Genomic DNA, 27,301 nt, shown 5'->3' on the forward strand with positions numbered 1-27,301 from the left:
AAGCCCTATGGAATTACTCTAGCCAAAAATATCAGACATATCTCAAAGTGCATTTTGAGTTGTCTAAAGCACCAAATTTTCTTCTCTTATATCGACAAGTAGAAATAACCCACATGATCGCAGATAAGAAGACTGCCCCTTTGTTGATTATATTGCTTTAACTATTGAAATCACTTGCTGGTGACATAATTAAGTGGAACAATGTTTCAGGTGTGCAAATTAGACTCCTATGCTCTTTTAACATCAGGTTTTCTTGTCCAAGATAGAGCCCATTTTCTCCAACTTCAATAATCTTGACAGGCGCGCACACACATTATATCATCAGCTTTGCAGATCAAAAATGTAACTATTAATGCTTAAGAGTATTTTACCTTCAGATTTTAATCAAACACCAACCTACATGAACCAGTATCGATTGCAGTGCAATGAATTTGCGAGGTTCAAAATTGAAACATATGGTGATGCGACTTTGGATTTTTAAGATTATAGGGATTGAGTTCTTGCTTGTTTTTTGATTGAAGACCCGGAGCTCTGTCACAAAGCTGAAAAGGACAGAAGGAAAAGGAGATTATTGCTATAATACAATGTGCTGAGGATTAGTTGTGGCAGTGATGGAGAATAATCCTTAGATTAAGTGTCTAATCCTTCAATCATTGCTGTGAAGCTAAGCTTCCAGCCTCCCATAGAGGATCAAAACTACTTAAATATATAGTTTGAGTTGGAAGCACCCTGGGTGAACCTGCCCATTATTTAAAATTTTGCCATGAGGGACATCCCATAAGATTTGTCAAAGCTCAATTGGCACCACATATTCCTAGTGACATTGTTTCTTACCATTATGTTGTCTAATTGGCTCTAGTTTTCTTTGCATTCAATTGCTTTAATGTTCGATCTCACCAAAAAAGTGACTGGTCTATTCCATATGATCTAGGAAATGTAAATGGTAAATCTGTATAAATTTAACCTATCGACAACGATTTTTTAGTAAACATTCTTTTATCTTCCGGATCATCTACTTGTTGAAATATAAAGAAAGCTCTATCAGCTAAATTCATATCTTGTACAAGTTATTCGGTACTAAGTTTAATCTTCTTGATAGATATTTGTTCTGCATATCCTATCAAACAAAAAGCTAGCTGAAGCCTATCATGATTAAATCTAGCTAACAACTGAAGGTCAAAGAGAAAAAACAAAATCGATTAAAACAAAAGAAACCAATTATTTGGTAGTTGTGGTTCAGTCTCTCTCATACCGCAATCATCTACTGTTGTTTGAGTGCCCTTGTCTTTTATGCATATGCTTCGACTAATTGCTGTCCATATCTGAATACAAATTAATAATTTCATGTTACAACCTACATATTTGTTTCTTTCTAACATTCTGATATATCTTCATCAAAAGTCACTCGAACAATTTTCCCAGCACACAATGGCACGGATTCTTTCTTTAATTTTTTATTTTTTTATATTTATCATGAAATACCTTTAACGTAAATCCAAGAGAGGATGTTCCTTCATCTCGGGGACAAATCTCGAACTCATGGAGTTTTGAGCCTTGTCGATCACCCATTTATGCAACCAGCTGCAGGCATGTAAACTGTTGAAATCTTATCATAATTTTTTTTTATTTTAATTTTTGATTATTCAAAATTTTAATACAGTGTTATTTTAGGATATCTAAGACGAGATGCACCTCTTAGTAGATGACAGTTATCCTACTAAGAGATGCTTCCTTTCTTTTTAAGCCAACTCTTTATAAAAGGATATGTCCCTTAAAGAGATAAAGGAATGCTTCTAAAGCATCATGTATCTGGAAATGCATCCTTTTGAGACCTATAAGTATGAGTTTTATTTTATCTTATTTTCTTCTATATTTGGGCTTACACTTGTTCGAATTCGTTCCTTGATTCCTATTATAAGGGTGCATTTTAAGGTGGCCAAGAAACAGCTTTGCCGCATGGCATATTTTGAACGGAGCAAATTCTCCTCTAAAAAGAGTGCCATCCATGCCTTAAAGTGGATTATAATCTACTTCTTGTATATTTGTTAAAACACTCCTTCAAACAACATTATAAGAATATTAGAAATTTGCTAAACAATTGATAAGCAGTTTGGATTTCGATGAACTACTACAAATAACCTAGCATTTGATGCTTAGAGAAGCAAACCAATTACATATATTCAATAAAATGGTGATGACATCGATCTTGATTAATGCTCTATGACATCTAATCATATCTCTATTGTCCATCCATAGCTAAGACACATGCTCTTAAACACAGCCCCTTTAATTTTAAATATAGTAAGGTCGCATGGATGAATTTTAGACTAATCTAAAATTTCGGCATGAAATTCTTTGCTCTTTTTTTTGTACTTGTTATTTCCATCCAATGACTAGTGGACAAAGCGTGTGCATTTTCCTACTTTAGAAACTTCATATTCCTTCTCTTTTCCTTTTCCTACTTTTATTAAAAATTTATAATATTCATTCAACTTAGAAGAGGGATAATATAATCCCTCCCCTAATGACCATCTCCTCCTCCAACCACAAGCTTATCTTTTCTGAATTAAGAAATATAAACGGCATAGAAAATATATAATTATTTAGATAAAAGATTTTTATTTCACCCTGTTGGCATTTAGTCCAAAATTTATTGATTATATCCAAAATGGAAAACACTAATTTCCCAGGAAATACATACATTTTCCCCCCTAAACTTAAATTTTTCTCTTTTTTTTTCTATTTTCTTTTACACAGCCAAACCCCGGGCGATGGCGTGATTGGTTCCCATGTCGGTGGTTTCGTACAATGGTAGCTCGTTCCGATACCGTCCGATCCCCGTCAAATTCTCCAGCTCGAACAGATCCGAGCTCGAATCGCTGATCGCCCCTTCCTCCTCCTCCCTCTCCAAACCCCGGAGCAATTCCTCCACCCTCCTCGCCACCGCCGGCGGCGGCAGCGGCCCCGCCACCGCCGCCGCCGCCAGATCGGCGTCGTGGAGGCACTTGCGCCCACAAGGCCGGCAGTCCTCGCCGACGACCACGCTCACAGGGCAGAACCGCACCGACCTCTTGCCTCCCTCCGCCGCCGCCGCCGGCGGCGGCGGCTTACGGCGACCCCTCGACGACGGCGTCTTGCTGAGGCACGAACGCGAGTAGGACGACGCCGACGAGCATGCGGACTCCAGCGGTGGCGGGGCCGCGATCTTGGGCTTCTTGGGGCTCCCGACGGCGGCGAAAAGCGTGTTGAGGAAGCTCGCCAGCCGCGCCCCCGGCGACGTCGGGGCCCGGCCCTTCCTCAGGTCGCGCAACCGGCTCCGGATCGAGCCGCCCTTCTTCTTCTCCGGTGGGACCTCCGGACCGGACCGCATCCGGTCCGAGTGGACCGGCTTGACCCCTGCCGAGTAGTATGCCGCCGCCGACTCCGCCTCGGAAGAGGAGGAGCAGCCACCGTAGCTGGAGGAATCTGAGGAGCTGGAGGCATGGGTGACGATACGGCGGTTGTAGTCACCCCCCGAGCCGCGTCGGATCACCGCCCTGTCGCTCACCGCCGCAGCGGTCCACCTGAGTTCGTCCGCGCTCTGCTTCTTTCTAGCGGCGGCGGTGGCGGAAGAGGAATAGGAAAAGAATGGATCGGGTGCTCCGCCTTTGCGGCCATCCGGCGGTGGACCTCCTCCGCCGCCGTCGGATTCGTCGAGGGAACGGTAGATGGCGTCGAGGAGAGAGGAGGAGAAGGAGGGCTTGTTGCGGCCGCGCCGCGACGGCGGTCTCTCCCACCATTCCATTCTTTTTCTCCAATAAGTAGACTGAGAGAGAAAGCAAAAGCCAAAAATGGGAGAGAAAATGGAGACAAGTAAAAGAGAACAAATCCGAGCTTTTTCTCTCCTTTATTCTTTCTTGATTTCTTTCTCTTTTTTTCTACTTTTTATTTCCTCCTTTTCTCCTATGCTGATTTTGGATCTTTTTTCTCCTTCTTTTGGTGGCAGGAAAAGGAGAGAGATAGAGAGAGAGCTCTCAGAAGAGAGAAGAGAGAAAAATCCCGGTGACGGTGGAGGAGAAGAACGGGAGAAGGGAGGACGAGGGGTTTTAAGAGGCATCGAGAGGCAGAGGCAAATGTTTTCCTTTAGCGCTTCGCGCGTGGAGCTGAGTTGGATTGTTGGACGACGTGGCATGTGCTTTGTTGGAGATGGGACCCGCGTTTGTGTCATCCGTCAGATCAGCAAGATAGACGGCTGGTGTTGATCTGGGGCCACCCTGTCACGCGTCTGCTGTCGCCGGGAGGTAGATCCCATCACCCTTCGTAAATACCCCAACATCTCCGCTTGCTTTGCTTGGTCGGATTAATGGCTGCAGATTGGTCGGGTCGAACAGGATTCTTTTTAAACGTCAGCGAGTCAGCAAGACTTCAAATGAGTGGGATTAATCCGCGACACTATCTGACCCATTTTCCATGGCCTACGAGGCCGGATCGGATTTTAAAATTGGAGTCGTTTCATTTTTTTGGATCGAGTTGGATTTATTGAATTCAGAGCCGATCTGATCCGATCCGATCCAACTCACTTAAAATTTGAATAATTTTGAGTTTTCAATTTTATGATCCGATTTGATCCGACTCGAATTTGAAAAATTATTTAAGCTCGCAGGTCACAGCTCGTGGAGGTGCAAACAAGTTCTGAAGTTATAGATGAGTTGATCTGATCCGGACCCAACTCGAACCCGAACCGGACTCGAATTTTTTGGGTTAAGTCTGGATTATACATAGACCCAACCCGACCTGAATGATCCATTGGATCAAAAATTGTAGCGGTGGACCTGATCCAACCCGACTTGATCTTCTGTTAGCTTGTGTCTAGGTCCAAAATTAGGACCCGAACAAGAAACTAAGTTGAGTTTGAGTTACTCATGACCCGATCTGATCCGACCCATTTGCACCCCTACGTGCCAGTAACCCATGTAATTGGCATTGACCTGGTCGAACTGGTTCAGTTTTTGCAGAGTCGAGCCCCATATAGTGGATTAAGTTCCGGCCTGGGCGGGTTTGCTGGGATGAGGCGCTTCAGTCGCCTGGTGGTGATCATAACAGAGCTGGGGGTTTTGATTAACTAGGTATCTGCACAAATAATGGTAGGGACACGAAACCGAGAGCTAACTAACCAAAGCTTTAGGCTGCTTCTTAGAATCTCCCCACTCTTTATAAACGAATCTCATCGGTCTAATTCAAAGAAAGAATGCGGGGCATAAATTGGCAAGATACTATAATAGAATGGGTTCATGTGAGGAAAAGGATAAAAGATATGAAATGTAATAAAATAAAATGGATGGAAGAATGACAATGGGCGCTGAGTGTTGATCATTGTAGGCGCGGCTTAGTTCAAGTCAACATTTACAAAGACAGATACTTGAATTCAAAAGGGAATTGAGCTATGCCATGTTCTCAATAGTAGCTTAGTAGCAGTATATTAATAAAACGACATCAGTTTGACATGATTGAATGTAACACCTTGATACCTCTAAGCTATAGTCTAAAGGCTGCAATCTGATAAAGTATTTCCTACTAGTTTTTGAGAACTAGGATGGGAACAAAAAATCTGGCTGAAATAAAAGTATTTCCTATCATTTTGGTTTGAATAATTCAATGTGGTGATGCTTGAACTAGTATTCTGAAAAAAGGAAAAAAGAAGGACCATGATACAATGTGCATATGATAATGACTGTATTGCAACCAACCTAGTTAGAATAGAACAACTCCCCATAGCCATAGTTATAAGACAATGTAGGGATGGCATAACAATATGGATGATTAAAAGTTTTTAACATGCGTGAAGGATGTTCTGTGGAAGCAGGGGATTCAAATGGGCTGGGCCAAGCCTGATCTTTTGCAAACTTTTAGTCCAGCCTGCAGGCTAACCATCTGTTCCACGGGTGGCTTAAGGAGTAGATTTTTTTAAATTGCAAATATATTCGCATAGAGGGACCGGTTTCTTTTGAGGAAAAATAGAAGGGCAATTAGCTACTTAGGTTATCTAATAATAAAGCCTTGCTAACTTTGGATGGTTGAGGCTGCGAGGCTAGTTTTTGAGGGAATCTATCATGTACTATTTTTTTGTGGCGAGAATAAATATCTGAAACTATCTTTTTCAATCTTTTTATATGGAGTGCTTGCATTCGGCAAATAGAATTCCAAATATTGATATTAATTCAATGCTAAAACCCCTAAGCATTCAGATTGGATATTGATAATACAAATAAAACTACGGATATAAACCAGATAATTAAACATTGTGAGCCATCAAATCAAAAATTTGATTATATAGAAGAAAATTAATTAATTTCAGCTTTATAGTTATTTCCCTTCGAAGCTTATGAGATATACGTATGAGATTGAATGAGGTTATGCATGATTTGCTCAGCGGCAGGGCCCGTACCGACTCCTGCCGCAAGCAACCGGTCCAGTTTCTGGTACCAGCACAATGGGTCATGGTCTGGACTACTTATTGACAGAACTAAAAGAACATTGTTCTGGATGAAATTCACCATATCTAATAAGTACCAGTGTAAATTGATTATTTGAGCAGTGTGTGGTTCAATGTGGTTCTATTAAATAAGACAGACTCTTACCTCTGAAATTGGCCCTGGAGCAATGTTTTAGATCTTTTGCTAATAGAAGTTAAAACACCTTTTTATTATTACGTGGAATTGTGGATAGATGCGGTGACATACAACATATCTAAAACCTAAGTGCACAATCATATTTGCAAGATAGTGACTTTAAGTATCCTTATTATGGCTTTATGCAAATTTTTGTAACTTCAGGTCTTAATTACTTTTAGGAAAATAATAATTTGGTACTTAAAAGTAAACAATTCAAGGCTTTGGCATGGCATTGAGCGCACAGCTTCACTGTTCATGGGAAAAAGATTAATATTTACAGAAATGGAAGTTCACGTCATCAAGTCCTTCTGGAAGAAGTTGATGTTGGGGCCTAGTTGATGGTGTTGCAGACTAAATATTCCCCCCCTCCCCTGCCACCCCCCTTCCAATAGAAGATCAAATTGGTGCTGCTTGGACTAAGTTCTCTATCTTGGTAATGTACAGAAATTATGAAGCCTTTATGTTGTATGTGGTAGCTGGAAAATGGGATGGGATGAGCCAGCAATATGTTGGCTCATTTTGCTCAAAATTACTCCCATCATTTGTTATTTTAGGTGGCTTTATTGCCCATTAAAATACAGCAATATTAGGTAACTCAAGTTAAGTTAGAGGCTGGAGACTGCTTGCGATTTGTAAGTAAAGTCGGCAAATCGTAAAATTTTTTAGCGGCCAGACCCTTGTTTCGAACAAAACAGAAGACCTGGCCGCAACCTCCGCCTCATGTTCGAGCATCAGTCTCCCTCTCTCCCCCTTCTCTCTTTTCCCTCGCCTCCTCTATTGTGTCAGTACAGGCCTGGCATGGCACAGCGTGGGCTCGTACCGACCCCTGCCGCCGAACAACTGGTCCGATGCTCGGTACCAGCACAACGGACCATGGTCTGGACTACTATTTGACAAAACTAAAAGGAAATTGTTTTGGATGAAATTCACCATATCTGATGAGTACCGGTGTAAATTGATTATTTGAGCAGTGTGTGGTTTATTGCGGTTCTATTAAACAAGGCAAACGCTTAGCTCTGAAACTAGCTCTGGAGCAATGTTTTAGATCTTTTGCTGATAGAAGCTAGAACACTTTTTTATTATTACGTGGAATTGTGGATAGATGCGGTGACATACAACAGATCCTTGCAAGGTAAGGTAATTATTTTGAACCCATTTGTATGCATGCATGTTTCCAAGTGCACAATCATCTTTGCAAGATAGTGACTTTATGTATCCTTTTTATGGCTTTATGCAAATTTTTGTAACTTTGGGTCTTACTTTTAGGAAAATAATAATTTGGCACTCTTAAGTAAACAATCACTACACAAGAAGAGAAAACTTCCGACTCTTATTTGCCGACGCTTGTTCCAAGCGTCAGCAAAAATTTTTCTCCGTCAACATTTGCCGACGCTTTTTAAAAGCGTCGGCTAATGACGACGCTTAAAAGCGTCGTCGAACTTTTAACGATGCTTTTTAGCGTCGTTAAATAACTACGCTTAAAAGCGTCGTCGGAATCCAAAAAACCACCTCATTTTAGTCCCACATCGGCGGATCTGAAAAAAAAATAACTGTTTATATAGCCAAACCCAACCCCTCCGCACAGATGGAATGAAGGTACCGATCGGGAAGGTTGTTTGTATTTCTGAATGGAGAAGAAGATGCAGACAGCAATCGGTAATTTTCTTGGCAAATGGTAATTCGCGACGCTTTAAAGCGTCGGTAAAGAGCGACGCTTTAAAGTGTCAGGAAAGAGCGACGCTTAAAAGCGTCGCTAAATTGGAATTAGCGACGCTTTTGAAAGCGTCGGAAAATATTTTTTCCACTGTAGCATAGGCGACGCTTTACCGGAAAGCGTCGGGATGGTTTCTACCGACGCTTAAAAGCGTCGCTAATAGCCAAAAAAAGTGTCGCTAATGTCCAAATTTCTTGTAGTGAATTCAAGGCTTTTGGATGGCATTGAGCGCACAACTTCAGTGTTCATTGGAAAAAGATTAATATTTACAGAAATGGAAGTTCACATCATCAAGTCCTTCTGGAAGAAGTTGATGTGGGGCCTAGTTGATGGTGTTGCAGGCTAAATATTGCCCCCCTCCTCTGCCGCCCCCCTTCCGATAGAAGATTAAATTAGTGCTGCTTGGACTAAGTTCTCTATATTTGGTAATGTACAGAAATTATAAAGCCTTTATGTTGTATGTGGTAGCTGGAAGATGGGAAGGGATGAGCCGGCAATATATTCGCTCATTTTGCTCAAAATTACTCCCATCATTTGTTATTTTAGGTGGCTTTATTGTGTGTATGCATGTCCCGTGGAAGTGTTGAATTAAAGGGCATCTTGTTTGACTTTGCAAGGCCACTTGGGATTGAAAGTGAGTAAGAGCAAAAACAAATTGCAAATGTTCAGAAGAGTGAAGAGAAGATTTGAGCATGAGAGCAAATTTCATTCTTTAATTTCATTTACATGTTATCGCGACTCAAACTTTCCTTGCATTGTCATATTCATTATCTTTATTAGTTCTGGTATACCTATTGCTGTTTAGGGTTATTCTAGCTTATTGTTGTGTGCATTAGCAGTTTAGTTCTGTGTTTTCTTAATGAGTATTTTTATTGAAGCATGACCATAAGAGTATTTTCTGGAATTTCATACATATCTAAGGTTTTAACCGGAAAGATTTGAGCTCTTTCTTAAATTTTATAAGTGTATAGCCGTGCTACCTTCTGGTGACGAATATTTTTCCTTGTTTTCGTCTTGTAGAGTTGATACTTAGGCAGTTGCAATGTCTTCAGCAATGCAAGCATCATATCTTCCTGCTACCACCGATTCAATAGCACAGACCTTGGAGGCGAAAGATCCTTCTGAGTCCATTTCTATTCTCTACTGTGTTCTTGAAAACCCTTCATCTTCCCCAGAAGCGTTGCGTATTAAAGAACAGGCAATTTCAAATCTGACAGAACTACTCACACAAGAAAGGAAAGCTGGGGAGTTGATAAGTCTTCTGACCCAACTCAGACCCTTCTTCTCTTTAATTCCAAAGGCAAAAACTGCAAAAATTGTGAGGGGGATCATAGATGCAGTTGCCGAGATACCAGGAACCTCTGATCTGCAAATCTCTCTCTGCAAGGAAATGGTGGAATGGACCCGTGCAGAGAAGCGTACGTTTCTCAGGCAACGGGTTGAGGCAAGGCTTGCAGCTCTGCTAATGGAAAAAAGAATATTTCGAAGCTCTAAATCTTCTTACAGGCCTGATCAAGGAGGTTAGAAGATTGGATGATAAACTACTTCTGGTGGATATTGATCTTTTGGAGAGCAAGCTTCAGCTTTCATTCAGAAATTTGCCAAAGGCCAAAGCTGCACTAACTGCAGCAAGAACAGCTGCTAATGCTATTTACGTTCCTTCAGAACAGCAAGGAACAATAGATCTTCAGTGGGATTCTTCTTGTGGAGGAGAAGGATTATAAAACTGCCTACAGTTACTTCTTTGAAGCATTTGAAGCATTCAATGCACTCGAGGATCCCTGTGCAGCTTTTAGCCTTAAATACATGCTGCTGTGCAAGATAATGGTTAACCAGGCTGATGACGTTGCGGGCATTATGTCACGCCCCCGCCTCTGCGAGGCACGTGAGGCACCTAGTGCCCACGTGGGGGCCACATGAGGGGGGAACACGGGGCTCCCCTGCCAGATATTGTCCGATTCTGGAGCTTCACGCAAGCGTCCTTCACCCCTCCCCGGTTTTGTCTTCCACCCAAAACGCGTCTGCAGGATTTGGAGTCACCCGCCTCATATGCCCAGGCTCTGGAACGAGTCTTTCCGATGTGGGACTATTGGGCCTCACACCCTTCCCACCATCGGACAAGAGCCGTCCTCGGCTCTGATACCAAAATGTCACGCCCCCGCCTCTGCGAGGCACGTGAGGCACCTAGTGCCCACATGGGGGCCACATGAAGGGGGAAGACGGGGCTCCCCTGCCAGATATTGTCCGGTTCTGGGGCTTCACGCAAGCGTCCTTCACCCCTCCCCGGTTTTGTCTTCCACCCAAAACGCGTCTGCAGGATTTGGAGTCACCCGCCTCATATGCCCAGGCTCTGGAACGAGTCTTTCCGATGTGGGACTATTGGGCCTCACACCTTATGTGAGGACTCGTGCGGGCATTTGTTTAGTCCCACATCGGTTATTCGCTGGGTAGATCTTGGGTACTTATACAGGATCAAGGAACCCAAATAATAACTTCTGGCTAGCTATTTTGGGTGAGGTCCTAGGTTGTTACAAATGGTATCAGAGCGGACCCAACCCATAACCTATGTGGACTAGGGAACACTGCAGCACAGATCTATTGGGGCTGACCACGGGCCAATCATGGTGTTGTGATTAGTTTGACTAGATTTGAACCCTTAGCCTGATGAGGACATCAGAGCTTGAACGGGGGGAGTATGTGAGGACTCGTGCGGGCATGTGTTTAGTCCCACATCGGTTATTCGCTGGGTAGATCTTGGGTACTTATACAGGATCAAGGAACCCAAATAATAACTTCTGGCTAGCTATTTTGGGTGAGGTCCTAGGTTGTTACACATTATCTCTGCCAAGGCTGGTTTGCATTATGCGGGTCCTGATTTGGATGCTATGAAAGCTGTTGCTCATGCACACTCAAAGAGATCGCTTGAAATTCTTTGAAACTGCTCTACGAGATTACAGGGCCCTGTTGGAGGGAGACCCAATCGTTCACAGGCATCTATCATCTTTGTATGAAACCCTCTTGGAGCAGAACTTGTGCAGGTCGATCGAGCCTTACTCGAGGGTGGAGATTGCTCGTGTTGCGGAGATGATCGAGGTGCCCATGGTTTATGTGGAGGTGAAGATTTCTCAGATGATTCGTGACAAGAAGTTTGCAGGGACTCTTGATCAGGGTGCTGGTTGCCTTATCATCTTTGAAGATCCCAAGCCTGATGCCATTTTTCCTGCAACACTTGAAACAATTGCCAACATTGGCAAGGTCGTGGACAGTCTTTATGCGAGGTCAGCTTGGATCATGGCCTGAACTTCGGTGTTCCCCTCTTTCTCAGATCACTCCATCTTTCAGGCCTTCTAGGTAATGAATGAGACCCTAATGAATGACTGATATTTGGTTTCTTTTAGCTTTACCTTGTTTTGTGATGGGCTGTTAAATGCAAACTCCAGATGCGTGACCTTGAAATTGGTCTGCTGTATGAACCAAACCACATTGGACTTCTGGGGTTACGAATATCCCATGGATATAATTACGAAACAAGAGGATATCAGGGATAGTTTATGCTACAGATGTGATGACTTATATTAGGATGCTATGGGAATAGTTATTCTTCTTGGAAGCTTCCAGCGCCTGATCCACAGCTCTAGTAGGGAGAATGCAAGGCTTACTTGCCCAAAATAGCCAATCAATGATCTCCTAAACTAGAGGTCAGTAAAATATCATCGTGTTTGCTTCTCGTGAGTACACACATCAAGGCATCCCAAAGCTTTCAATATGCGATTCTCATTTCTCACAGATGCAAAATCAGCATAACATCATACCATAATCTATGAAAATTAAAGTACCAGAGGAATGCCCCTGCAATCATGAACAAGGGGGTGCAATGCTTTGATGCTAAAAGTAGCACAAATATCAGTCTGATCAGCTCAAATGCACGCTTCGCTCGAAGAAGATTGCGTGAATTGACCGCCAGAATGCGTCACGCAATTATTTCGGATGTCCCGCGTTGTTCTGGTGCAGTATTGTGGATACCACTTGTGACGCCTCTACCATATCCTTGATCTGTAAGGCACTTGAAATGGATAATATGAGCATTCATTGTATGGTATTCAGCTGTAGAAAAAGAGAGAGAGAGAGATGGGAACAGGCAGCAGCAGAGATGGTCTACCCTCAAACCAACCCTCCTTCAATGCTCCGTATCTTCGTGAAGGCATCCTGGCCAAACCCCCTTTCTCACCCTAGGTCCCCAGCCATTTCTTGAAATAGGGGAGGAGGGAGTCTTTCACGTTCTCATCCTGCCACTGTAACCTTTGCCACCATCCTTCATCGCCACGTATCTCTCGTAAGTTGCTCTCCACGATCTTGATGGGCAAATGCTTCAGCTCATCACAACTACCAATTTTAATGATTTCCAGAGAAGGAAAACTGATTGCCTGATCACAGATGCTAGTCAAGCTCCCTAATCCAAACAGAATCATTCTCCTAAGACAACGGAAGGCAGGTGCCGAGTTATAGCCAACATGGTTACCTACTTTATCATCAATCACTCGCTGCATTTTTCGGCAGGATTGTATCTCTAAAATCTCAAGTCGTGGGAGTAGCAGAACCCAATTAGCATTCTCTAACTCAAGGCACCCTAAAATCTTCACAGACCGCAGCTGCGGAAGGAAATCTGAGATCGATACTCTCGTCCAATTTACCACCTTTAATTTCTTGAGGTTCCAGAGTTGGAGATCGTCAAGATCTGGAAGTCGCCAATCCATGTCATGATCCTGGTCCTCGCCATCCACCTCCAGCTCCACCAAGGACTCACTCTCTTCGATCGTTAGCTCCCGCAGGCTCTTCAACATTTTGAGGCTTCCAAGTTGGGCTTTGACGATGGATGGTGTCAACTGGATGGATGCCGAGCTGCTCATCCTGTCTATGTATAGTTGCCGGGTAACTACGTTGTCAAACCTGGAGAGCATTTGGAGGGCCGGCACTGCATTTACTGTAATTCCAAGAGTTGTCGACAACATCACCTTCGAGTTCAGTTCTTCCAGCTCTTCCAAACTTGCTGTATTCTCTTCATTACCACGGCCTCTGCCACCTTCAACCTGCCAGACTTCATACTCGGTTCCACAGAGATCAAGCAGCCGCAGTTTAGAAAGATTTGATATTGCACCACGAGGTATTCTCAAGGGAGAAGAACGTACAAAGCTCAGTAGCAAGTACTTCATCCCTTTAAGACATGCCAGCTCCTTCGGCAATGCTTTGATGGATGTAAAGGATAAATTAAGATACTGCAACTGAAGTAATATGCCAATCTCTTTCGGTAACTCCTCCAACTTGGTCTTGCATAGATTTAGGTAAGTTAGAGCAGGCATGCATTGGAAAAGGTCAGGTGGGATCCATGTAAGATATATGTTCCTCTGGAGCATCAAGACTTTGAGACTCGGGTGATCAGGAAGGTATTGGGGCATTATTTCTATAAGATTACGCATTAGCGATATTCTTTCTGTTGCTTCAGCTTCAACCCATTTCTGTTTCACATCTATTGCTTCCTTCAGACCAACACCAGCTTGAACCAACCATTTATTCTTTTTCTGCCCGCAGTCACAAGCGATCCATAGTGCTAAGTCTCGAATAACGTCATGCATTTTCACCCTCCCTTCAAATTCACTAGGCTCCAGCAAGCACACTCCTTCCAGGATTTTAATGTATTCGTGACCCCAGGACAAGTTCCCACGTGATTCATCGATTAAGCCTAGACCCATCCAACATTCTATAAGTTCATCTTTTAAAATTGGATAGTCTTCGGGCCACAAGCAGCAGGACAAGAAGCATTGCCTCGTCGTGTCATCACGCAAGCTATCATAGCTGAGCTTTAATATGCGAAACAAATCTCTTTCTTCACCCTCCTCCGGTAGGATCTCCATTTCCTGGATCTCAGCATGCTTAGAGTCCTTCAGCAGCTCGATTACGTGCCTCCAGTATATTGGGTCCCTCCGGTCGCGCATGGCCCTTCCTATGGTCTTGAGGGCAAGCGGCAAGCCTCTGCACTCCTTCGCAACCTCTCCTGCAAGGTCAGGTATGTCAGGGTGAGAACTGAGGGTCTGCTCACCGACATGAAATTTGAACAGATCCAGCGCCTCTGGCTGCTCCAAGCATTTCATCTTGATCTGGACGTCGGCGCTTATTTTGCTGCACACGTCCTGCGATCTGGTAGTGAGGATGACTTTGCGCTTATATTGATTCCCTCCGGTGCCGGGACGCGGGATCCCCACATCCTCCAGCTCGAAGCCTCTCCACAGGTCATCCAGCAGCAGCAGGAAGTTCTTGCTCCTGAGGTATTCGAAGAGGACCGTGTTCGCTGGCTGTCCGTGGGCCTCCAGATTCAGTCCCAATTTCTGGGCTATTCCCTTTTGAAGCTTCTCCAGAGTACACTCTTTGGAAGCCACCGTCCATATCACATGGTCGAACTCCGAGCTCCTGTCGCTGCCAGGGAGGAAACTGTTGTTGACGCGGTTCAGGAGAGTGGTTTTTCCGACCCCTCCCATGCCCCTAATCGCGATGATTCCCACGCTATCATCATCGAGGTGGAGCAGGACTTCGTTCACAGTTGACTCAATTGCTACCAACCCGGGAATTGGAGGCATCTCCTGGACCGACGCCGGCGGCAACCTCCTCGCGACGACGATCGAACGTGCTTCAGTTTGCAGCTCCTCCACCACCTTAGCCTTCTTGGTGGCTCTCTCGCCGTCTTTGTAGCTCGAGACCCAGTTGAGGGGGACTCCCAACACCCTCTTCCTCTTCCGGCAGGCTTCTTTCATTTTGGCCGCTTCACCTGCTTCAGCTTCCACCCTCTTGAGCCAGTCGTCGACTTCTGGAGTGCGCTTGCTCCCTTCTCTCTCGGCGATGTTGATATCTTCCAGGATGCCAGCCCTTGTAGCTTTCAATCTCTCAATGGCGTCGGTTAGAGCTGTCCCATTTTCTCCACTCGTGCCGAGATATCTGATGTGCGGGATAATAGCTTCCACGAGAGGTATCAGCTTCGCTGCAACATCAGCAGCTTCTAGAATGGGCTGCCCTAAATAGTTCCAGTATGGGGCAAAGAATTGAAGGATTACGCTCAGAGGAAGGAGATTCATGGCGAGAAGGTTTGAGGAAAGGCGAAAGTGGATGTGGAAGCAGAGAAGCGGCCAACAGCTCTGTTTTCTAGTCTATCCGATGGACGTCTGCCGACATCAAGTCATGGAATGTCCAGTCCTCTCGCAATTATTGTCTCCTCTGGCCTTTTTCTAATTTTTTATTTATATATTTGGGAATCTCTGTCCTCATTCTCAGACCTTTATGAATCCGTACAAGAGTGGCTTCATGATCGATGAATCCGTACAAGAGTGCGACCCCGAGTGCTAAACGACTGTAGCGGCCGCTTAAGTCTCCGGGCCAATAAAAGCCCCAAGCAGGCTGACCAAAAAGGAAGCAAAAACCCTATATAAAATAGAAACAGGAGCTGGCTACGAGTCTTCCCCCTTGATGGAAGAGAGGTGGAGAGTTTTTTTGGCCTGCATAGGGGCAATTTGGAAAGTTGGGGATAGTAGTTTTGTTTTGGGTGGAGAGAAAGAGAAATGAGGGATTTGGTTGGCTTCATGCACGTCTGAAGCCACTCTTATCTTTCATCCCTTCTTTTTTTTTGTTTTGGTCTTGGTTTTCCTTCCCTCACATTACTCCTGATCCAGCTGAGCCATCAGCAAGAAATATAGGGGGATTGGAGATGGACTTCTTGGAGGGTAGAGAAAGAAAAGGAGGGAGGGGCCGAGGGGGGGTTGAATGGCTGCTGTGCCGTGATGTTGCAGTGGCTGCTTGGGTACTCACTTGAAGGGGAGATGGTGGGATGAGACTTTTATTAATTAGATGGAGTGAATTTCCCACAATGCTCCTACTTTCTCTTATAGAGAGGTTCCTTTCTGGACAAATTCTTTCCTTCACCTTGACCATGAAGTGCCATGGCATAACCTTTTCCTACCCTGCTCTTGCTTGACATGGTAAACAGTTCCGTGCTTCCATTCAAAAATTATATTAAGCTGAAAAAAATTTTATCTGCCTTTGTTGTATACATGCAGTTTTGTTGAAATAATATACTTGATGGATATCTATTTTCATATCTTTTTTTAAATATTTTATACTTATTAATTTTTTTATTATTAAAAAAATAAGGTCTCATTCACTGAATCCGTCTTAGGCCTCCAAATATATTGGGCCGCCCCTGCCTTTAGACTTTACAAACTAAGGGTGGGTCATCGTCGTTTTCTGATTGTCGTTCTTTTTTTCTTTCAGTTGAGAATTTATTTTATTTTTTATTTTTTTTATTTTTTTACGTCTATACCCTTTAAAATATATAAAATTATATAAATATTTTTATAAAATTATTATATATATATACCTTTATAAAAAAATTTATTCTACTTGTATATTTTTTTAATATATATATCCACACCGTCTAACACCATTAAAAAATAAATAATTTAAATTTAAAATAATTGAAATATTTTTATATGTAGACACAAAACTTTGTAAAGGTACAAATGCAAATAGCAATTTTGCTAGGGTATTCCCATAATTACGCATATTTAGGAGGGTATACACTTAAAAAAAATTAATAAAAAATGATCAAAATTCAGTAAAAATAATTTAGTTGTTAGTAATAAAAAAAGTGGCAAAAAAAATTAATATTATTATGTCACATGATCTCATGTTAATATCAACTTCTATAAAATGAATCATGCTGCTTTTATAAAATTTTTGCCTCAAAAACAACCAATAACTCAATTTTTAAGATTCATTAAAAAATATTTTACTAATCTAAGCATCTATAATTAATTTAAATTTGATATGCTTTAATCTTTTAACAATAATGAAGAATATACATATATCATAGATTCAAGAATGATAACTATATCAAAATTAAATGGAGAATAATATTACGAAAATGATCACCTAATATTCCAATTTTACCGAGTCATGATCTTAAAAAAAAAATTGTTAATGTTGCTTAATAGTTTTTTTGACTTGTCAATTCAATTGAATCATAAGAGGCTTAGCAAATTCCAACCGAGTTTTGATTTTTTTTTAATAGATTTTTTGGATGTATACTTTTCTAAATATGAGAATTATATGAATACCCTCATAAAATTATTATTTGCATGTATACCTTTATAACTTTTTTTGCATATCTACCTATAAGAGTATTTCAATCATTTTAGTTTTAAGCCGTTTATTTTTTAACGACGTTATATTGTATGGGTACATATGCAAAAAAAGAAAAAAAAAAGATATAGATGCAAATAGTAATTTTACGAGAGTATTCATGCAATTTTATATATTTAGGAGCGTACGTATACAAAAAAAAAATAAAAATAAAAAAAAAAAAATGGAAGTAACTAAGGGAGTAAGGTTCTCTCCAAGTAGTATTACTATTGCCACCAAGTTGAATCCACAGTCATATATCTACTGCATGCCTAGAACAACGGTCATATATCTACAAGAGGTTAGGCGACTTTATAGATTTCTTAAACCACCGACATGCCGAGCGTGCCGGCTAGCCTGCTCTCTTTTTTTTCTACCACCATGGATGGGGGATAGAAGTCCACCCTGATGCTGGGGTATTTTGGGATCTTAGGCAGTAATCATAATTTTTTTTCAAAAAAATAAATTGAATAGGCACAGTAATTATAATTCAATCTGGTAGCCTACAACCTAATAACCTGACGCAACACAAGCCACTGCAATATTTGGAGGGTAACAAGCTTTTGATAGCTAAGACGTATATAGGGTAAACCATTAAACCTTTTTCTCCTAAATTTTGATGAATACACGATGAAAGTCAGAGACAGCACATACACCGCTGGCAGCAAACATATGATGATAGCATCTCGCTTTGTTATTAAATTCGCGTGCGATCCATTAACCTCAGAGAAGCTGTATGACTAGCGGAGAATAATTAAAACAGAATTATGAAAGCATATTTTTATACAATATATTTCGTGCAGAATAGACGGAGAGCCGGCAGGTTTTACAAAACCAGCTTTATAGAGAGCAACCGAACAAAGAACTTAATCAAACCGATTTAGGTTTCGTATAATAATCCCATTTTAGCAGAACCTGAAATCCAAAAGGCACCAAAGGTTGCATCTGCAAAAAAGCTAACTAAAGAAATGCAGCTAGCATTATAAACGAAATCAATCATGTTTGGCTTAATCCTAAGCATCCAAACCAACAGTACAAACCCTCTTTATAAGATGGAAAGAACACTGACCCCCTCATAATAAAGCATTGGCCACCATCAGCTGTCACAAGACCAGGACTGGCTGGGTATTAACCCTAACTGGATCTTAAACACATGATCAAACTGATACAAAAACCAAACTTCCGATGTTTCATACCAACAGACTCAAATTAGGTTCCATCATGAGTCCTACATTGCCTATAGAAAGAAAAATGATAGCATTTACATGGAAAACTGTAAAATAAGGTAGAGGCAAACCTTGCTCAAGTAATTTTAGATCACACAGTGGAGGATGCAGTATTTCACATCATAAAAGAAATGACACAATATCCACCAAATGGATCATAAGGACCCCTTCCACCAGAACTATAAAAAAATTGCTAGTACGAGCATAAGAACTGGTGAAGCAAGTATAGACAAGCCATGCTCAAGTAATTTTATCTCACACCCAGCAAAGGGTGAATGGTCTTTCACGTCAATAAAAAGAAAAAACGACACAAGCTCAATCATACTAATCATAATTCTCCTTTCTACCGCAACTATGAATCAAGACTCATCTTGTTTATCCCTTTGTTACTCATAAATATAAAACCGCAAACTTCAAGGCTGCTTCAGAAATAATGCTCTGATGTAGATCGAAGAAATATGAAAAATCGTTCTTAGCTCACTCCAATGCTATGATAGATCCATGCACAAACTCTACTTAATAATTACCAGCAAAACCAAAAGTGCTATCACATCTACACCCATATCATGTTTGAACTTTCAGGTCACTTAAATAACATCTGCACATGGTATAACCGATATGCCATTGTTGACCTTCCTACACTTATCTTAGGTCAAACCTCTCTTATCATGATCAAAGATAATTTATACTTTCCTTCCACACTCATCGAAAACCAAACCCGATGCATATATTTTATCACAATGCCCAGTGATCTTACACCTTAAGCACTGAATTTAATTGTCATGTTCCAAGTGATCATAACCTTAAGCTATAATATATTTCAGTCACAGTCCCTAGTGATCTTAAACATATGCTCAGATTCCAATTTATCACTATCCCCAATGATCTTAAACCTCAAACTCTAATGCCACTAAGGCCACAATCCCTAGTGGTCTTAAACCTTAAATTACATTATCATTCCTGTTACAATCTCAGGTGATTATAAACTAAGGCTCTGATAGTTTTCCGATCATAATTCCCCACTCACACTCACCTGAACCTAAACCCTAGGATACCTTAACCTTAAGCTCTGATATCACTCTGTCACGCCCCGAACCCAGCACCCGGGTCCGGTACGCGACCGGCCGCATGAGCCCTAGAGCAGTGCCCTAAAGATCATGCAAGGCCTATGATTAACAAAAATTCCAATAAATCCACAATTAATTAGTAATTCAAATAGACAATCCGACATGCCCAAATAAACACATTAGTTCAATTACAATATCTTCAAATGTTCATCGACATCAAAGAAGGATAAACAAATAAACTAACTAATGACTCTGGTACTCGCACGCTGCGCCCATCCCATCCAAATCTAAGCATCCTGCAACTCTGATAAAGAAAAAGAAGAAAAAGGGGGGGTGAACTTTACAGCCCAGTAAGAATCCCTACACATCCACACCAACACAATAATAATGAGAATTTGTAAACCATGACAAATCAATGCACATATCATAAAATCATATATCGGCTATCAAAAGCTCGAATAATCAGTATAAATATGCAAGTCAAATATCAACAAAAATCCAGCCACTCATGTGTGATACGTCATACGATATCTCAAAATCTTCAATTAATGTTTTCAATGCTTTTTCTTTCCATTCTCTATTAACTTGATCCAGATCAATTATCTTTCCGACTTTGGGCTATATCCCGGTCACGTTTCCGGCCCGTGACGGGGCAATCGATAGTATCACATTTCCGGCCTGTGACGGGGCAATCGATGGTATCACATTTCCAGCCTGTGATGGGGCAATCGATAGTATCACATTTCCAGCTTGTGACGGGGCAATCGATAATATCACATTTCCAGCCTGTGATGGGGCAATCAATAATAACGAGATAAGCCCAAAGTCTCTGTTCATTTAATCAATTCACAAACACACATCCATTCCCTTTTCCACTTTATGTCCGGCCTAGACTAACCATGGTCACGTTTTCGGCCCGTGACAGGGCAATCAATATAACATGGTTAATCCATACCACCACATCCATAAATCCAATTATGCAGGTATAGGTTATACACATACATGCATCCATCATAATACCAATCACAAGCTAACACAATCAAAATATAATTTAATATAAAACTATTTTGCTTTGTCTGGATCATAGCATATCAAACATATATAGTGCAAAAATATCTATATCATGTAGGATTGGCGTACAAGGATTCTTACCCTTTGTTGGAAGTTAATCACCCGCCCTCACGGTGATCTATGAACCGAGATGTACAGGACTCTGCTCAGCGTCCTCTCGTCCAATAGATTGTTCCCCTACATAACCAAGTCATTATTAAAATAATCCAGAGTATCTGACAACCCAAAACCCTCCATTGACCTACGACTATCCAGCAATCCTTACAAACAATGGTCTCCTCGGATCAAACTAGAGAGAGAAAACTCCAATCTAGAGAGAGAAACTGGAGAGAGAAAACCCATAGAGTGAGAAAGTCTCATAGAGAGAGTCCCAAGAGATTGAAACATAGAGGGAGAAACAGGAGAGAGAAATCAAGGGAGAGGAGAGAGAAAGAGAGGAGAGCGGAAGAAGAGAAGGAAGAAGAGAGAGAAACCCTCTCTCTCCTCTCCTCACGTTCGGCCGCCTCCTTCCCCTCCCCCCTCAGAGGTCCAAGGGGCGGCGGCCACGGCGGCCCGGCCCCCACTTGACGGCGGCCCCAGCACCGGCCAAACTGGCGGCCCCAGCCCCGGCCAAACCGGCGGCCGGCAGTGCCGAAACAAGAGGGATGATGACCGAAACAGGGATGCCTGTTTCGGCGATTTTCTAGTGATGCATCGGCTCCAATCACGATGAACAAGGCCGGAAACAACAGAGAAGAAAGGGAAGGAGAAGGAGGAGCCTTACCTCGGTCCCGTATGGCGCTCTGGTGGCTCTCCGGCGACGAATCAAGGAAGAAGGACTCGAAATAGGAGCTTCGGATTCGACGGCGATTTCCGACGATTTGGGTGGAGAAAATCAGAGGAGAGGGAGGAGATTTATATAGAAGATCTCCGAGATCCCTCAGGAATCCCTCCTCCGTCGGAATCGGGGAGGAAGAAGACCCAGCCGATTTTTTTTTTTTTTTTTCTTCCTCGATCGCCCCCGTGCCAGGCACGGGTCAAGTTTTTGGGCCTGGCCACTTCGGGCCGGCCCACGAGACACATTTTTTTTTTTTTTTTTTTTTTAGGGGTATTACAATCATTGTCAAGCACATGTATAAAATCTAAACTTTCTGGTGCTAAAAAATTGTATCTCCAGTTCATCCCAGGGCTGTGATTGATGGTCATGATATTATAATAAAGTGCAATGTGCATGAACCTACCATCTTCGTTTGCTATCTGTAAGAGCTGTGATCTTGTGGGTGGTCATACATTGCCTCCGACGCTGCCAGACCATGAAGGTATCATCCCTGCAAAATTCAACAAATATGGAAATATTACCCGAAGGTTTGAGGGATTGATGCATGAATTTTTAACCCAATTATTTAAGTCATATTCTGCAATTTTGTAATTCATTCGGAGCTAAAAGGAGAAGAAAGCAAAGAAACATATACTGAATATCATCTTTGGATCCAAATCCTTCTATTGTTACTTGAATTAAATCTGTTGTTCCTTTTTCTGCAAACCCACCAAAGTTATTGGTCATTCCCGTCTTCAATTCCACTATTTTAATGGGTGAGGTTAAGCTTTCAATCCATTCTGCATTGTACTTATATTGGATAACCTTATGACGAGAACATCTCCTTTTGTTTAATGGCCATTAGAGGAAAATCTCTAGGTGTTTGTTAATGTGATCTTAGGATGAGAATCATAATCCACATTTGATATGAATTCATCTCTAACTAATACTTCATGAACAGGAGAAGAAATGATGGCACATAAAGGAGAGACAACAAGAAATGGTACTTTATTTTGTAGAAATTCCCCGACTTCTTAGAATGTAGGGTTTAAGTAACCAAATGAATATTTGGATTTAAGGTGGATGTCTATGAACTGAATATATGAGCATATTACAAATTTACCATTAATTAAGAAAAGGCTGTGAGTGTGTCTTTGTTTTCTTCTAGCAATGAACCTGTTCTGTCTTAATGGACAATTTCCAAGTTTTTCTTTGTTCCTACTTGGCCACAGCAATTAGATAGTAAGGTCTTGTATAAACTGTTTTATTTTGGGTTCTTCAATCAGATTGCTTAAATTTGATGTTTAATGACATGTAAACTAACATGATGGTATAATAGAATTTTCACGGAAACTTTTTTTGAAATTAGTGTTGAAATTTTTTAGCTGGCACTGAGCATTTGAAAAAGATTTCCAGTGGGAGTACACTATTTTAACCGAAAAACAAACTGGGAGAATTTCATTAGAACAGGGTAAATTGAGCAAGGATGTACCTTCGCTGTTTTTTGTTATCATTGTGTTCAGTGAAAACTTAATGAGACATTTCTGTGGCAATATTAAGGTCAACAACATTTGCATGTGTGAAGTTGTTAAGCAATAAAATCAATGCAGAAGCATTAGCTTAGGGTGACAGTAAAAAAAAAAAATGTAGAGGTGAAAGCATAGTGAACCTGAGAGGACAGAAAAGAAGCAGCCTAGGACTTGCATTAACAAAAAGCAAAGCAATGGAGACTAAATGAAAGCATCCAAAACTCAAATAGAAGCTTAAAAGGGGTAAGGAGAGTCTCAAACTTGCAAAATTCAACATATATGGAAATACTAAGGGAAGGTTTGAGCGATTCACGCATGAATTTTTAACCCAATTATTTAAGTCATATGCTGCAATTTTGTAATTCATTCGGAGCTTAAAGCATAAGAAAGCAAAGAAACATATACCGAATATCATCTTTGGATCCAGATTCTTCTATTGTTACTTGAATTAAATCTAACAAAAAATTATCTGAAGATCTAGAACCAAGCTTAGGGTAAGCGAAATCAGTATAACATCATACGATAATCTATGAAAATTGAAGTTCCAGATGAATACCCTTGCAATCATGAACAAGGGGTGGCATGCTTACTTTGATGCTAAAAGTAGCTCAAATATCACTCAATCAGCTCAAAAACATGATTCACTCGAAGAATATTGCATGAAGGACTGCCAGAACGCCAGACAATTATTTCGAAAGACTCGGCAATGGCCATCTACCCTTAAACCAATTCCGTTCTTCAATGTTCCTTATCTTCGTGAAGGCATTCTAGGCAAACCCCCTTTCTCACGCTAGGTCCCCAGAGGACCTGGGCCACCTAAAAATGTCTTCTCCTGAAATAGGGGAGGAGGGAGGCTTTCACGTTCTCATCCTGCCACCGTAAGCTTTGCCACCATCCTTCCCCGCCACTTATCTCCCGTAAGTTGCTCCACATGATCTTGACGGGCAGCTGCTTCAGCTCGTCACAATGCATAATTTCAATGATTTCCAGAGAAGGGAAACTGATTGCGTCGTTACATATGCTAGTCAAGCTCCCTAATTCAGACAGAGTCATTATCCTAAGACAACGGAAGGCAGGTGCCGAGTTATAGCCAACATGGTTACCTACTGAATCATCGATCACTCGCTGCATTTTCCCGCAGAAATATATCTGTAGAATCTCAAGTCGTGGGAGTAGCAGAACCCAATTAGCATTCTCTAACTCAGGGCACTCTTCAATAGTCACAGACCGCAGTTGCGGAAGGAAATCTGAGATTGATACTCTTACTACCTTTAATTTCTTGAAGCCCCAGAAGTGGAGATTGTCAAGATGTGGAAGTCGCCAATCCATGTCATGATCCCGGTTCTCGCCATCCACCTCCAGCTCCACCATGGACTCACTCCCTTCGATCGTTAGCCACTGCAGGCTCTTCAACATTTTGAGGCTTTGAAGTTGGGCTTTGACGATGGATGGTGTTAACTGGATGGATGCCGAGATGCTCATCTTCCTTATGCAGAGGTAGAGGTATCGGGTAACTACGTTGTCAAACCTGGAGAGCATTTTGAGGGCCGGCACTGCATTTACCGTAATTCCAAGAGTTGTCGGCAACATCACCTTCAAGTTCAGTTCTTCCAGCTCTTCCAAACTTGATGTATTCTCTTCATCACCACGACTGCCACCTTCAACTTGCCAGACTTCATACTTGGTTCCATAGAGATGAAGCAGCCGCAGTTTAGAAAGATTTGATATCGCACCACGAGGTATTCTCAAGGGAGAAGGATGTACAAAGCTCAGTAGCAAGTGCTTCAGCTCTTTAAGACGTGCCAGCTCCTTCGGCAATGCTTTGATGCATGTATAGGATAAATTAAGATACTGCAACTGAACTAGTATGCCAATCGCTTTCGGTAACTCCTCCAAGTTGGTATAAGATAGATCTAGGTAGGTAAGAGCAGGCATGCATTGGAAAAGGTCAGGTGGGATCCATTTGATAGACAAATTCATCTGGAGCATCAAGACTTTGAGACTCGGGCGATGAGGAAGGTATTGGGGCAATATTTGTATATGATTATACATTAGTGATATTCTTTCTGCTGCTTCAGCTTCAACCCATTTCTGTTTCACATCTATTGCTTCCTTCAGACCAACACAAGCTTGAACCAACCATTTATTCTTTTTCTGCCCGCAGTCGGAAGCGATCCATAGTGCTAAGTCTCGAATAACGTCATGCATTTTCACATTCCATTCATATTCACAAGGCTCCAGCAAGCACACTCCTTCCAGGATTCTAATGTAATCGTGACCCCAGGACAAGTTCCCATTTGAGTCATCGATTAAGCCTAGACCCATCCAGCATTCTATAAGTTTATCTTTTCTAATTGGATAGTCTTCAGGCCACAAGCAGCAGGACAAGAAGCATTGCCTCGTCGTGTCATCACGCAAGCTATCATAGCTGAGCTTTAATATGCGAAACAAATCTCTTTCTTCACCCTCCTCCGGTAGGATCTCCATTTCCTGGATCTCAGCATGCTTAGAGTCCTTCAGCAGCTCGATTACGTGCCTCCAGTGTCTTGGTTCCCTCCGGTTGCGCATGGCCCTTCCGATGGTTTTGAGAGCAAGCGGCAAGCCCCTGCACTCCTTCGCAACTTCTCCTGCAAGGTCACGTATGTCAGGGTGAGAGCTGAGGGTCGGCTCACCGACATGAAATTTGAACAGATCCAGCGCCTCTGGCTGCTCCAAGCAGTTCATCTTGATCTGGACGTCGGCGCTCATTTTGCTGCACACGTCCTGCGATCTAGTAGTGAGCATGACTTTGCGCTTATATTGATTCCCTCCGGTGCCGGGACGCGGGATCCCCACATCCTCCAGCTCGAAGCCTCTCCACAGGTCATCCAGCAGCAGCAGGAAGTTCTTGCTCTTGAGGTACTCGAAGAGGACCGTGTTCGCTGGCTGTCCGTGGGCCTCCAGATTCCGTCCCAATTTCTGGGCTATTCCCTTCTGAAGCTTCTCCAGAGTACACTCTCTGGAAGCCACCGTCCATATCACATGGTCGAATAACTTCGACCTCGTGTCACTGTTAGGGAGGAAACTGTTGTTGACGCGGCTCAGAAGAGTAGTTTTACCGACCCCTCCCATGCCCCAAATCGCGATGATACCCACGCTATCATCATCAAGGTGGAGCAGGACTTCGTTCACGGTTGATTCAATTCCTACCAACCTGCGAATTGGAGGCATCTCCTGGACCGGCGGCGGCGGCAACCTCCTCGCGACGACGATCGAACATGCTTCAGTTTGCAGCTCCTCCACCACCTTAGCCTTCTTGGTGGCTCTCTCGCCGTCTTTGTAGCTCGAGAGCCAGTTGAGGGGGACTCCCAACACCCTCTTCCTCTTCCGGCAGGCTACTTTTATTTTGGCCACTTCACCTGCTTCCGCTTTCACCCTCTTGAGCCAGACTTTGACTTCCCGAGTGCGCTTGCTCCCTTCTCTCTCGGCGATGTTGATATCTTGCAGGATGCCAGCCCTTGTAGCTCTCAATCTATCCATGGCGTCGGTTAGAGCTGTCACATTTTCTCCACTCGTGCCGAGATATCTGATGTGCGGGATAATAGCTTCCACGAGAGGTTTCAGCTTCCCTGCAACATCAGCAGCTTGTAGAATGGGCTGCCCTAAATAGTTCCAGTATGGGGCAAAGAATTGAAGGATTACGCTCAGAGGAAGGAGATTCATGGCGAGAAGGCTTGAGGAAAGGGAAAAGTGGATGTGGAAGCAGAGAAGCGGCCAAGAGCTCTGTTTTCTAGTCTATCCGATGGACGTCTGCCGACGACTCCCAAGTCATGGAATGTCAATTCCTCTCCCAATTATTATCTCCTCTCTTCTTTTTCTAATTTTTTATTCATATATTTGGGAATCTCTGTCCTCATCCTCAGATCTTTATGATCAAGCCTTTATGATCGATGAATTCGTACAGGAGTGCCGTCCTTTAGCCTTTACAAACTCGGGGTGGAGTCATCGTCGTTTCCTAATTGTCGTTCTGTCACGCCCCGAACCCAACTC

General features: G+C 42.5%; 2 protein-coding genes, 1 long non-coding RNA gene and 1 pseudogene across 3 annotated transcripts; 1 reads left to right on the forward strand and 3 right to left on the reverse strand.

Moving 5' to 3' along the window:
* Positions 1-2,399: 2,399 nt before the first annotated feature.
* Positions 2,400-4,177, reverse strand: LOC103703397 (protein BIG GRAIN 1-like). Its single transcript, XM_039131498.3, has one exon. It carries the CDS (start codon positions 3,782-3,784, stop codon positions 2,750-2,752), a length of 1,035 nt encoding a protein of 344 aa, XP_038987426.3. The 5' UTR covers positions 3,785-4,177; the 3' UTR covers positions 2,400-2,749.
* Positions 4,178-8,732: 4,555 nt separating this feature from the next.
* On the forward strand, positions 8,733-11,994 carry LOC148699529 (26S proteasome non-ATPase regulatory subunit 11 homolog; annotated as a pseudogene).
* Positions 11,995-12,122: 128 nt separating this feature from the next.
* LOC103703399 (uncharacterized) lies at positions 12,123-27,089 on the reverse strand. Its single transcript, XM_089928412.1, has 2 exons — positions 24,092-27,089; positions 12,123-15,557 (listed from the first exon to the last, which is right to left on the reverse strand). The coding sequence occupies exons 1-2, from the start codon at positions 26,972-26,974 to the stop codon at positions 12,594-12,596; spliced, it is 5,847 nt and encodes a 1,948-aa protein (XP_089784538.1). The 5' UTR covers positions 26,975-27,089; the 3' UTR covers positions 12,123-12,593.
* On the reverse strand, positions 19,091-23,821 carry LOC149750958 (uncharacterized). The gene is made up of 2 exons (XR_016399031.1): positions 21,029-23,821; positions 19,091-20,180 (listed from the first exon to the last, which is right to left on the reverse strand). It is a non-coding gene; the product is annotated as an uncharacterized LOC149750958 (long non-coding RNA).
* Positions 27,090-27,301: the final 212 nt, after the last annotated feature.

This window comes from Phoenix dactylifera, chromosome 18, assembly GCF_051530095.1.
Source record: "Phoenix dactylifera cultivar Ajwa chromosome 18, Ajwa_hap1_PhDact_Kaust_v1.1, whole genome shotgun sequence".
Classification (NCBI taxonomy): Eukaryota; Viridiplantae; Streptophyta; class Magnoliopsida; order Arecales; family Arecaceae; genus Phoenix; species Phoenix dactylifera.

What these genes read in the sequence shown, in the direction of transcription:
- LOC103703397 (XM_039131498.3), bottom strand. Translation starts at nt 3,784, where the DNA reads ATGGAATGGTGGGAGAGACCGCCGTCGCGGCGCGGCCGCAACAAGCCC.
- LOC103703399 (XM_089928412.1), bottom strand. Translation starts at nt 26,974, where the DNA reads ATGAATCTCCTTCCTCTGAGCGTAATCCTTCAATTCTTTGCCCCATAC. An exon ending in ATTTCAGGAGAAGACATTTT is followed by an intron (nt 15,558 to 24,091) that starts TAGGTGGCCCAG and finishes TCCATCGGATAG; the next exon opens with ACTAGAAAACAGAGCTGTTG.